General features: G+C 38.2%; 1 protein-coding gene across 2 annotated transcripts; it reads right to left on the bottom strand.

The window, feature by feature from the left end:
- Positions 1–1,061: 1,061 nt before the first annotated feature.
- Positions 1,062–12,224, bottom strand: LOC139813579 (uncharacterized). 2 transcript variants are annotated; one of them, XM_071779162.1, is made up of 6 exons: positions 12,046–12,224; positions 5,338–5,424; positions 4,605–4,982; positions 4,096–4,264; positions 3,726–3,910; positions 1,062–2,218 (listed from the first exon to the last, which is right to left on the bottom strand). In XM_071779162.1, exons 2-6 carry the CDS (start codon positions 5,356–5,358, stop codon positions 1,844–1,846), a joined length of 1,128 nt encoding a protein of 375 aa, XP_071635263.1. In that variant the 5' UTR covers positions 5,359–5,424; positions 12,046–12,224; the 3' UTR covers positions 1,062–1,843. The 2 variants fall into 2 exon arrangements, with proteins under 2 accessions (XP_071635263.1, XP_071635262.1); XM_071779161.1 differs by lacking the exon at positions 12,046–12,224 and adding an exon at positions 11,037–11,259.
- Between the last annotated feature and the right edge of the window lie 466 nt (positions 12,225–12,690).

Below are 12,690 nucleotides of genomic sequence, written 5' to 3'. Positions count from 1 at the left end.
TCAAAACTCGCATTATCTCTAGATTGGAATTCACGAATTTTAGGGGAGATCCTCCTTTCTGGTATCAAGACGTCCTCTGAATGGTCGAGTCAGCTGTCCGCTATGGTATTTTTGACGTCGCCGACTGTTGGACCGAGCAACGTCTCTCGGTCGAACGCTACGGCCAGGGATTGCAGCTTTTCACCTCCGCCTTAAACGGGATAATTAACCGTCTTTGCTCGCTTAACGGTAAAGCACGATATTTCAGGTTGGAGCGCGGCGGCGGCGCGGCGGCGGCGGCGGCGGTACCGGGCACCGGTCATATATTGTATCCAAAGGCAGAGTGCAACCTCTCGCGCGCACGTAAGCCGCCCCTACGGCTCTGCCCCGCGCATTACGCACCTTGTAATTTCGTCCAATTAAAAGCGGTCGATAGTGATAGTCGAGAGGATGCGGCGTTCAACCCTAGAGAGACTGCGGACGCATTCCTATTAGCGCACCCGCAGAAAAGACTTCTAGATACAATGCTATTACTCTTCAATCTATCATAAAACAGGATCGAAATAGGGCCAATCATATTTTGTATTGAAAGAAGAATATTTTAATCTTAAATAGAGAAATTCTTAAATCTAGAATAAAATAATCTTGATGCTATCCCTCTAATTTTCTCAGAAAGATTTAGATAGCAATTTGTAATAATCTCATAATATTCTTGATTCAACTATAGACAGATCTGAAGGAAATCTTATTCTATACTCTTGCGGAAAAAAATTTATACACTGAGAAAAAATGTTCTGGATTTTATGTGACTTTATTTATTAAAATGAAGAAAATTTTTCTTTTTATTATTAGTATATTTTTTCTCAGTAAATACACATATACTAATAAAAATGGAAATTTTCTTTATTTTAATAAATGGAGTCACATTTGTATGGAAACTAAAATATTTACTAAAATCCAGGACATTTTTTTCTTAGGGTAGATTGTCAGGAATCTTATGTTATTATTCCAAGTTTCTTTTTGCGATAAAATAAAGTAAAGGTTTTTGAAACAGATATTATGAGCGAAAACACAGATATTATTTGGTAAACTTTTATTCATAATAAATCAGATCCACCACAGGTACGAACACGTTACTCGCGTATGGCTGAGAGAACGAGACGTCTGTCGTAGCATAGATATTAATTAAGGCAAAGAAAAACGTAAGACGAAAAAGGTTGTTGTACAATAGCCTTTCATGACTTACGTTTTACTCTGCCTTACTTTATATCCACGACTACGACGTTGATGTAAATACTTACGCTTCGTTCTCGGTCAACGGTAGCACACATCGGTTTCGCGCTAAATATTGTGGCGCTAACACGGCTAACATCGCGTGAAGATTTAGTCTAAACGCAATAATATATAAGCTTAAATTTATATAGATTACTCTTGTTTCAAGATATTAAGTCAATCTTATTTTATTCGACAGAGGAGAATAGGAATTATTAATTTAATCTTAATATTGTTTTATTTTTATACTGCTTCAGGTTATGATGACATTAAACATGTTAATATTTTTTGTCTCGTTATTAGAAATCCTTTCTGAGAGTGCATGGTATAATAGTAATTAAGTGTAATAAATAGAACATGAAAACCATTATGATCAATCAACTCGTTGCTTCAAGGTAACGTGGCAGAAATTGATAACAGAGTCATATCTGTGTATAACACTTACTACTCGAAAACTTTAGTAAACGTTTTTTAAGGTGGTGTATATTTGTAGTCGTTGAATCTTTGACACTAATTCGGGTATGAACGTCCTCCCAATGCGGGTAAAATGGATCGTAAGGCATCATTGTTTTCCGTTTATCTACAGTGGTTCTTAGCCAAGAAAAGGTCCAAAAATAATTGAAATTAATTGTGCAACTATATCATCAGATTTAGTTGTGTCGTTTATCTTCTTGAACTGGATAAAGGAATCCTCTATTCCCCCTTCATTGCTCCAATCATTGTTCCAATACCTCGGATAATTATATAAATAGTTAAAATTATAATTTGGGCACGGTCTGTTGTCGTTTCTTCTGTATGGATTTTGCACACAGGTAACGAAAGGTGGTTGAGATTGTACAGAAGTAGGTGTTGCCGCCGTATCGGTATATTGGTAAGCTTTCGGTGTCATTTCAGAGTAAAAAGGAATTTGTAATGTCTTGTGCTGGCTTGGCTCTGCCGTGTTGATCGTGTTCATATTTATGATTTCCTGTAACATACATAATGCGTTTTATTAAAATTTGTTAAAAAATGTTTCGTTCTTTCTCTTTTTTTCTAAAAATATTATATAAGATATTTTGTATCATAGACCATACGAATATTTATATATTTTACATTGCAGAAATAGTATATTGTGCACCAAAGGGCGAAAGTAGCGTTTTTCAGACGAGTGTGAAAAGGCGAGGGCGGCAAATCACATGAGTCCGAAAAAGCTTTCGACCCGAGGTGCACACGATATTTTTCACAACACCTTTTTATGGAAAATGTACGACTTTTGAATGCCTGTAGAGTGTATGCGTTTAATATTCCATTCGTACAGTTTGTACGCGCGATGTAGTTAAATAGAAAGAGAAAAAGAGAGTGATGCGGAGTCCAGGGGCGAAGCTCCTGGTGGGGGGTGTGTGGGGCCAAGCCCCCCACATAACACAAAACTAAAATAATAATAAAATTTCAAAAAGAAATATAAATAATTTTCGAATAAGATATAAACCGTTTTCGGTCTAAGCTTAGATCTTAGGCAACTCAATATTAATTTTTGTGTATATGTATTATTATAATACATATATACATATATATTCCAACTTATTACTGCACGCCGATCACAGTCGGATATAAATAATTTTAATTATTGCAATAAATCTGATTAATTTGGGATTTTATTTAGGGATATTATGTAAATAGGTTTAATTAGTTATCTCATTAGTGATATTATTAAGAAAAAATAATTCCAAATCAGTAGTGTTTTAATACAAGTAATTTTTGAAATAGTAATTATTTTTTTATTTATTGAAATTAATATAATTTTTACAAAGAAAAAGTCTTATTAGTTAGTGAATTTAATATTTACATTTTTCAAATTGGAAGATCGGATTATTTTCTCGATTTTATATTGCCCGTTACTTTACTTTTTGCCCGCTATACGGGGCAGAAAGTACCAATTTTTCTCCCTAGAGAGGAAAGTAACAACTTTCCTCTCTGTTTAGCGGGCGGAAAGTAACAACTTTTCTCCCTGTTTAGTGGGCGGAAAGTAACAATTTTCCTCCCTGGCGTGAAATTGGCCACTTTCGCCCCTCTCTACAGACATGGAAAGTCGGACTTTCCGTGGAGGTGTTGTGAAAAGAATATTTTTTAAACTTTATGAAACACATTCATAATGTTCGAAAAATGTTCCATTTTCAATATTAAAGTTGTGCACATAGTGCATTTCATTAATCAGATTTAAATTGAGAAATTTAATTAAATTTTTAGATTTTAATTGAAAAACATTTGCGCAAGAAATCCATATTGTCCCGGTCGTAATAATCAATTAAATTTCTATAGGACAAAAATAAACATTTTTAAGCACATAAAACTTTACTACTTTACTACTTTACTATTATACTTTACTACACATAAAAATTTACTACTATAATCGTTATCGTCCGATTTCCACAAACTCGAAGATATTGCGCGAATCTCATAAAAAGTCTATATTAAAATAAATCGTTGCAACATACCTCGTCTTGGGCGACGTATGAAGGTTGCGTATGACGATTCGTATAAAACTGGTGAATTATACTTTGCATTGTCTTGGAAAAGGGCATGTTGTATGTACGTCCAGGGTGCATATTTTCCGTGTAAAAACCGAATGAACGTGGATTTGTTACATAGTCATTAATCTGACGGTTTTCCACCCGCTTATCTGAAATTGAACAGTTTACATTGAAGCGTATTAATATATCGGTATTAATATATCGGTACAATGATTTATGTTCCCGTCTCATTGGAACTCGTATAAGCTGAAGTTACACGACTTTTAAGATAAGCGGTGCATTAGGTTATTATTTGAAGATGTCAATATTTAATCTTGTTCTATGAAATATTTACCAGTAGTATCAGTAGGCTCATGTTCTGGAAGTAACGAGTCGATGGTTGTAGGATGCTTGGCGTCAGTTAAGGGCGACTTCGCGGTCACATCCTTGTCATGTGCAACGACCTCAGATTTACTCGATTTAGTGCTTGCAGAATCCGATCTTTTCCTTCGGTTGTGTACCATCTGGAGAAATATCATTCTTATGAAATATTCAGTAACTTACATGATCAATACGTGTACAAAAACACGACAAATATTAGCGTTTTGTTATATAATTAACTCAAAGAAAAGCTGTTTGTCAATAATACAGTGACGTACATATTTATCGCATAAGCAAATTGCTAGGTGTTACATACAGGTGTTTTTAATTAAATATTACACTTAAAAATATCAAATTAAATAAAATTTGAACTTTCAATGAAATAATAGTAATATAAATAAAATATTGCGAATGTGTTAAGTTAACGAAACGTTATATTTATACTATTTTCTCAGATCAAATAATAGGATAATGAGCATTTACCAAAGATTGAGGATGGCCGACATACACCGAGGGCCGTACATATCCATGACCTCCTATTCTTGCGAAATGCACATGGTGTGGCCTCGGTAGATAATGGTGGTACGATGGATGATATGGATAGCTTAACACATGCGAACGAGCATCGGCTTGGTTCGATTCATAGGGATACACCGTCTGAACTCCCGAAAGATATTGCGTCGATTCCTGGTTCGGTAATTGATCTGCGCGATATTGCTCAGTTGGAGATTTTATCCAGGGCCGCGAAACAGACTGATGTTGCAAATAGCGTGGATTCCTATCGTATTGATGTTCATACCCGGGTTGAACGAGGACATTAGCAAGTACGATACTTGCTAATGAGATAGTCACTGTTAAGAACTGAAAAAGAATGATTAAGTAAATTTTATGCAGATTGTTCTTGAATAGATATTCGATATGGCAGAAATTTGTTCCCTAAATTATTTATTTACTTAATAATTTAAAATTATTGGGAGAGAGATTACATATTTATGGATTTACTATGGAATATTATTTTATTAGTAGATAAAAATCGAATTAAAGGAAAAGTAAAATGTAGAAAAGAAATAAACGTTTTATTATATATACGTATTGATTTTTACAAAATTTATGTCTAACGGTGATGACATATGACTTTATGCAGAAGTTAAAAACTCATAAAAATATTAAATAAATATAATATGTCATTTAACATATGTCAGAAAAGTTTACTCACTAATCCTCGGTGCGAAAACATCGTGTTGCTCTTACAGTTTCACTTGATGTGACTAACGCGATTCCTCAGTGGACTAACTTAAATAACCTGAAAAATCGCTGATGTTATGTTGAATTTTCCGCATTCCATAATGTCGTCAGTTTGCACATTGTGAAATCGTTTCGAGGCAAAAATACGGACGTCGTTAAATTTTTAAAATCGTTGCTGCAACTTGGTGATTGACTAACTGGCCTAAATTTTTTAAAATTTTATTCAGTTTATAATTCAAGATTTTTTCAATCTTATAAAATAAATAATTCGCTAAACATGTAGCTATATTAATTGGCAGTATGTGAAGTGATAATGTGCCATGTATATATTTTGACAGACAATTAGGTTTCCTCGTTGACTTAATTAATGCTTAATTGTAATAAAATTAATTCACTGTTACGTGCGTATTCTTGTCGTTCTTACGGTAAGCATTATGGAACGACTGGACAACAATTCGTACTCTCTAAATCTGAATTACTAAATAGTCACTGATATCAGTGACTATTCACAGTAATATTTACTGATTCAGATTTAGAGAGTAACTTCCGTTTAATAAATGCGCTTTTCCCTAAATTTCGGGTGAATTAATTACATGTAACGGCAATATCAGACTGCAACGCAAGATGATACAAACAAAACGGCCTACTGCAGCCTAAATTTATCAGTAAAATTCTTATTACGTTATTGACAACCAACTTGAAAGAGGACGCGGCGGAACTCAACTGTTTTAGAACTGATCGTACAAAAGACCGAATTTATTTCGCGATAACGTTCATTCAGATGTAAACCTGCTTTCAAGTTAACGAACGTCTATCACAGATTTGTTGTCTCATCAACCTGCTGTTTTTAAGGATGTAAGTAGCTAGAAATATGGATTTCTTTATAACATAAAAGTCAATCCAATATTTATAATCCAGTCTTGAGGAGTCGAGACCATCAATTCTACATTTTTGCACCGATATGAAAAAATTATCGTAATTTCGACGATGCAATATTCACTGTATAATGGAGGCTTTTTGAGAATCGACGATGACCCGCAGGATGATTCGTCTTCCTTATCTGCATGGGCTGGATCTGCGCCGCGTGCGGCCAATAAAAAAAATGAGCCGTTAAATGAGATCACGACGGTGTATATGGTATTTAAACGATCTCATAAATTATTATAAATAGGGATTGCGAGAGTGATTCCTAGTCCGACAACAAGCTACGAAAATTATCCGCCCGATGCATGTAAGCCGGCGCACCTGCTCTCTCTCCTTGCACGCACCGTCTCGCCGTCGCGCGCGATAAGGGGAATCCAATTTAAACGACACTCTCGTAATTTTATATGGAGCGAACAAGCAATAAAATTCATTTTCGCAGAAGCACGGCCGAACGGCCGCGCGCGCCCTATAGTTAGCCAGATGAAATCATCAAATTCGAAAGTTATATGATAATTTTAATCGCAGACAGGTTCATTGACGTTCCCGGCAGTAATAATAATAATAATAATGTAGCGAATAATAAGATAATGACGTGCAGCGGTGCCGTATCGGGGAATAATGTTCACGTACGTTAGTACTCACATATGACCTATCATCGCAAAGATCTATCGAGTGCCAGCCACGTATTTTCGTCCCAAATTATTTCTACATGTAAAACAAACATGTATACGTTGTTATATTTTATTAGAGAGCAGAAATCAATGTACTGGCATGGACTCAAGCGTTTAAATTTTATAATACAGACGTAAATTAATTGCGCCGTAAGAATAACCGGATTGCGCTCGTGCATATAAATATCCGAATTTATGTGCACGCCGTTAAAAGCGTTATGTAGACAAGTGTATATTTGCGCTGCGCGGCATAGTAAATCGTCAAACAATAGATTTGTCCTGGGTGCAATTAACATTTCTGCTAAGTTTCGTATCTCGCGAAGCGGGAAGAGGCTCAAAGCGAGCTCGTGCTCACGCCGGCCTTAGCGCTCATTAATAACGCGATTATTAGGCGCGGCGCCAATTTACGCTATTCAGATTTTAACCCAATTGGCATCGGACAATCGGCCGCACCGCGAGCCATTTTACCTTCCCATGAGATTTATCTTCTTCTTTCTTGCGATGCACCGCGTGGCTATGCTACCTCTATAATTCTTCCTCTCTGTTTTCGTTTGCGTAGCTCGTGCTCGTCGAATAAATTTTTACCCGTCACCGACAGCCTCGGCGTGCTACGCCTACGCGTCCATCGAGATACGAGAATAATACGCCCGGAAAATAATACTCGCACTTCGAGGACATATAGAAGAGACTTGCGCCGAAAATGTCTCTTTTGCAAAATAATTCGATTGCTATTCAATCATCACTGATTTCTTTTTCATATATTATTTTTATTTTTATTTTACATCAAATGTCTCTCCAATAACTTTTGAAAGCTTTTAAACATATATTGACTTAAATATATCGTTATTTGTAGTTTTGTTAATAGAATTATCTTTTCTATCCATTAATCGTGCGATACCTTCTATGTTTCCAGGTGGGAGCTAGGGGCACAGGCGAAAGCAGCATTCCGGAAAAGAGCTCGCTTGCTCGCGCACAGCACGTTTGCGTGGGTGGAAGGTCGAAACAGGATTCACGGATCAATGTGTTTTTGTCGACGGAGGCGAAAGGCAGGACGTGTAAGAAATTTTGACATAAATCGCTCTTGGGAACTTTCATTGAACGTAATTGGATCGCGGCCAATTGCTGGCCGGCTCGTCATCGATGGGCGAAAGGTCGCCAGAAATCGATTCTTATGCCGCGGGCGAGCACCGATCGCGCTCGTTGATGGCAGGACGTCTCGCGAGGAAAGAAAATCGGGACGAGCGATTTGCCGGAGAACAGAAGAGAAAGGATATCGATATAGTCGCGGAAGCGGGCAGCGTCCGCTCGAGATCGATATCGAGAGCCTCGCGAATTAAATCGCGATGTGTGCCGGCGCGCTTCCGGTTAACGAAGATTCTATCGCGAAGTTGCGATCGCCAGCAGCTATCCTCTCGCTATCCTATCGATACAACGCGTATCTCCTTTTTTCTTCGCGCGTGATTTCTAATAAGATTAAAGAGCCGGTTGTGCCAGCGCGCGCAAGCCGGCACTGTAACAAATAGATCGTAGCGTTTGCAATAATAACGATCGCAACTAGGCCGCGGCCTAGGCGTGTAAAGCTAAGCCGTTTTGAAATACCGAACAGCCGGATAATTGCAGCGACAGGTGGCGTTGGATTGAGATCAGAATTTTTATTCATGAAATTTGCAAGCGCGGATGCTTAATGCCCGGCTCGGGTAACTCACATTGGCGTATTATCGAGCGGATAATCATCACCGATTCTGTCTGCGGCCTCTTTCTTATTCTTCATAATATATGTAAGAAAAGAAAGCTTTTCTACTCTCTTGCGATATATTTTTCTAAAATTTATTTAATTCCCTCTCTCTCTCTCTCTCTGTCTCTCTTTCTCTTTTCATTATATACGACTTATCCTTTCAGTTCTTATTCTTTCTGCATTCGTATTAAGTCTAATCTCCGATTATATATGGATTAACGTCAGTATCGATTAATAAGCACACCAGCAGAGATGTATTAAGATTAAGGCAGTAAAAATCGCGGCGCGGTCCTTTTTCTGCGGATCACGTTGACACTTTGTTTCCAGTTGCTGTTATCATAAATTTATCAGGATCCCGCAACTCGGCAGGGTATGTGTTTCTAGTCACATCGTCCGTCTAATAATCGACCGATCAAGCTACGAACCGTACGCAACATGCCTCGCATTACCGCGAACTCAACGTTTGGGATTTACATACAATCGCACGACTTGACGCAGCGTTTCGCGCGTTTTCGACGCTCTCTTCTTAGACGCTGCGTTTGTATCACTGTTCGATTTCCTGAAGCCGGTGACATTTATTACATTGACTCTACGCACGATTCAGCTACTAAACTTTTTCATCACGAATCCTCTACGGAAATGCCTGAATTATTTGTGTAAAAACATTCGAAAATTGCACGTTTACAAATAAGAAAGAAATATAATTTTATATTATTTTTTAGAGGCAAGTTTTATTTGAACATAATCATAAATTTTTAAAGAAAAAAAAGGAAAACTAATGAAAATGTAAATTAATTAATATGATGTAAATAGATAGGCTTTGATAGAAATAAAAAATATATATAAAAATAAAACGAAAACACCTTCGACCGCGTTCGAAGGTCTGTCGATAGTATAGATGGCTATCGGAATTATGGCTCCAAATTGAGCGTTATATGCACATTATAATATATCGACCGGGGTATACTTTTTTTCGGGATCAGGCCGACGAATCATCCGCGTTAGTGATGCGCCCTGGCGAAGTTCACGTTCAGAGGACCGTTACGCGAAGAAACAGCTATAAATCTGCTGGATCGACACTGATTGCGTCCATAAATCGATCGACTTATTAAATCAATTAAATCGATTTATTAATTTTGACGCAGAAATCGCGGGACCGGTCGCCATCTCGCCAAGGTGATTGATTTATCGGCCTTAATCAATTTCCATGCCGAAAGTTTCGCATGAATAAGTAATTCCTCTCCCTGCGTGGTCCTCGGCTATTAGCAAGTCGTCCGAATATTACGGATATTATCCGGACGACTTTCGGCGTCGTGACGCAGCGCGCTCCATTTTTCAAAATGACCAGAATTTCTCGAGAGGAGGAAGGATCGTTACGTTAACCCTTACGGAAGAGACACGGTTTCGTAATGGGGTACCGCGAAAGCTGATATAAAAGATAAATGATATAAAATGAGACAAATTTAAAAAGCTGTTTAAAGATCCGCTGCGCAAAGAGACGTTGCGCTCTCAAGCAATATCCGGAAAATAAAATAATGCATTGATGCTATGTCTGCAGATCATTCAGTACACGTGTTATTAATCATTTACGCACAGTTTTTTTTACAAACATCCCATTTCCTAGTTTGATGGATTCTAATGTTAGATAGGTGGTTTAGAGCCATTACTTATCCTTCGATTTTATCTGTCCGTGACTCCCGGTCGTTGTTTAGACACGTTATACTTATACAGCGATCTTAGTCACGATGATCTGTTATCGTCGCGAGATAACAACATTGTGTAATACACAGCGGTACCGATCGCTCCTGTCGGTCGCTACTGGAAGGTCGGCAATACGTGTCGATGACTATCTGAATGACACTCGACTGTCTTCGAGTGCTCCAATTTGTTTACAGACGCGCGCGAGTATTACCTTGATAGACCTCCTGTCGAGATCGACCATTTTAAGTAGCATTCAGAACTCTTAAATCGCGTTGAAATTATGGTGAGAATAGAGATCCGTGTCTGATGTCTTTCCTAAAAGCTTTGTGGAGTTTAAATTAGATTTTGAGAGATTAACATCTAGCTTTTTTTTCTTTTGAGTAGCTAATGATACTTTCGTGAAATGTGATCGATTACATATTGACTCATTAGAAAGATTAATATTGTAACAATATCATCGAACGATTATAGGTATTATTAGTATAATTATATGAGGCGCTCGGTGAATACGAACCCGTGATTAAAAATGAGCCGTGACGATGTTTTTACAAGCACTTTTTATCGAGGATTCTCTCCGATATGGAAGATTGTGAGCTATGAACATGATGCCTTTTGAATTAACGATCGCTGTGAACGCACCTTTAATTGTCGGACCCTGCCAACTCCGCGGGATGCCATGCCTCGAGTCAAGCATTCCTGACACCCTGAAGTGACTGTCGGAACCAGAAATGGAAGGCGAAAGAAGGAGAAGCAGAAAGAGACTAAGAGTTAAACCAAGAGACCGAGAAAATATCTAGAGTTCCGTGGCAATAAAAAGACACTCTCGTCATCTTCGCTCATTATTTGCGTCCGACGATTATCCAGAATCAACAATCACGTAATAACACCTTCGTCGGAGTCTTTAGGCTCGCCAATTGGTGTCCTCACTTGGTGCTAAAATAAGTGCCTCACGGCGATTCAGTAATCTAATAGTTTTTATCTAGAGCACTACGTGTGATTTCTGTTTTATTTATCTTGTTTATCACAGAGAAAGAGAGAGGGAGGAGGAGAAAGTATTGTACTAGTAAATTAGCGTGATTTCGCTGCGTATTAAAAATATTTTTCGTGACGAGGATGGATTTCACACGAGAATGCAATGCGGAAATTTCAGGAGGGATCTCCGTCCCGATCTCCCCACTTTACGCCGCTTTGGTCACCGTGCTCGTTGACTCTCTTAGTAACCCCATAATGCACCGGCATTGCGACGCCGAAATGACATTAAGAAATAACGGCGCCTCAGTCTCCTCGTAAATACCACACGCGACCGCTCAAGAGTGTGCCTAGCGCCTTCTTGAAATACTTAGTCTTCGACGCCACACATAGAACTCCAACTGATCTCACCTGATCTTTTACCAAAAGAATTCTCTAAGTTTATATAAAATTTTGTACTACTTTTGGAAAGTGAGAGTCATCTTTGGAATTTATTCCGAAATATGCCACTCAAGAATTGGATTTTAATATATAATGTGCAATTGAAATAGTCTTGAGTATTTATCTCAGGAGTTTCAACACAGACATGAGATTCTCTTTAGAAATTCTTTTTGTGTAAAAAGGGTACTATGTTAACTGCACAAGAACGGTCGTGGATAATATAATAGCGGATTGTTACCGTTGTAGTCTCGTACGTTGTCGTAAATACGCGTGTAGTAAAGCATGAAAGCTAATCCGCGCAGTTTTCCAGCGTCGTCGATTAGCCGTTAGTTAGAGAAGAATTACGGGAGGGAGAGACGGAAGAAATCGCGCGAACAGAATCAACGACGTGCGAGTACGCGCCAAAAGTCGTCTACGACGGCGTCTCGGGCGTATACTGTTGGTCGGCGGTCGAGGAAATAAGAGTGCATCTGCCGCAATCCCTGACGGAAATAGTAGCCAGACTACAGACGGAGTCTCGTTGCACGATATTTTAAGTGATATCAAGTTATTAATACCACGCGATAGGTATCCCGCGCCTAAATATACATTTTTGGCGCGAGCCCAAGTCATCCCCGGCTGGTTTTAATCGCGGGGGGATAATGTTTTACTCGATAATTGGAAACTGTTGGTTTCTCGCGTGGTCTCTCCCTCGGTACATCGGCACTTGACAACTTTTAATTGGGTCTTATCGATGTTTACAATACGTCTCACATCTGCTATACTGTATGCCATCTCGATATTCATCGGGGAAAATAGCGAAGTATCCAGATACTTTAACGAATCCTTAAAGTTTGATCGTTCCTTCAAGCATTCTTTCATGGTTTTTTTAATTCTTTTTTCG

Source organism: Temnothorax longispinosus, chromosome 5 (assembly GCF_030848805.1).
Source record: "Temnothorax longispinosus isolate EJ_2023e chromosome 5, Tlon_JGU_v1, whole genome shotgun sequence".
In the NCBI taxonomy this organism is placed as follows: domain Eukaryota; kingdom Metazoa; phylum Arthropoda; class Insecta; order Hymenoptera; family Formicidae; genus Temnothorax; species Temnothorax longispinosus.
The sequence above is the reverse complement of the archived record's forward strand: the minus strand, read 5'-3'. Positions and strand labels throughout refer to the sequence as shown.

Excerpts from the sequence above, each read along its gene's own strand:
- LOC139813579 (XM_071779162.1), bottom strand. The coding sequence starts at position 5,358 with ATGTTTTCGCACCGAGGATTA. Across the intron at positions 4,983-5,337 it reads TGTTTTCGCACCGAGGATTA|TTCTTAACAGTGACTATCTC; the intron begins GTGAGTAAACTT and ends ATTCTTTTTCAG. Across the intron at positions 2,219-3,725 it reads CATACGTCGCCCAAGACGAG|GAAATCATAAATATGAACAC; the intron begins GTATGTTGCAAC and ends TGTATGTTACAG.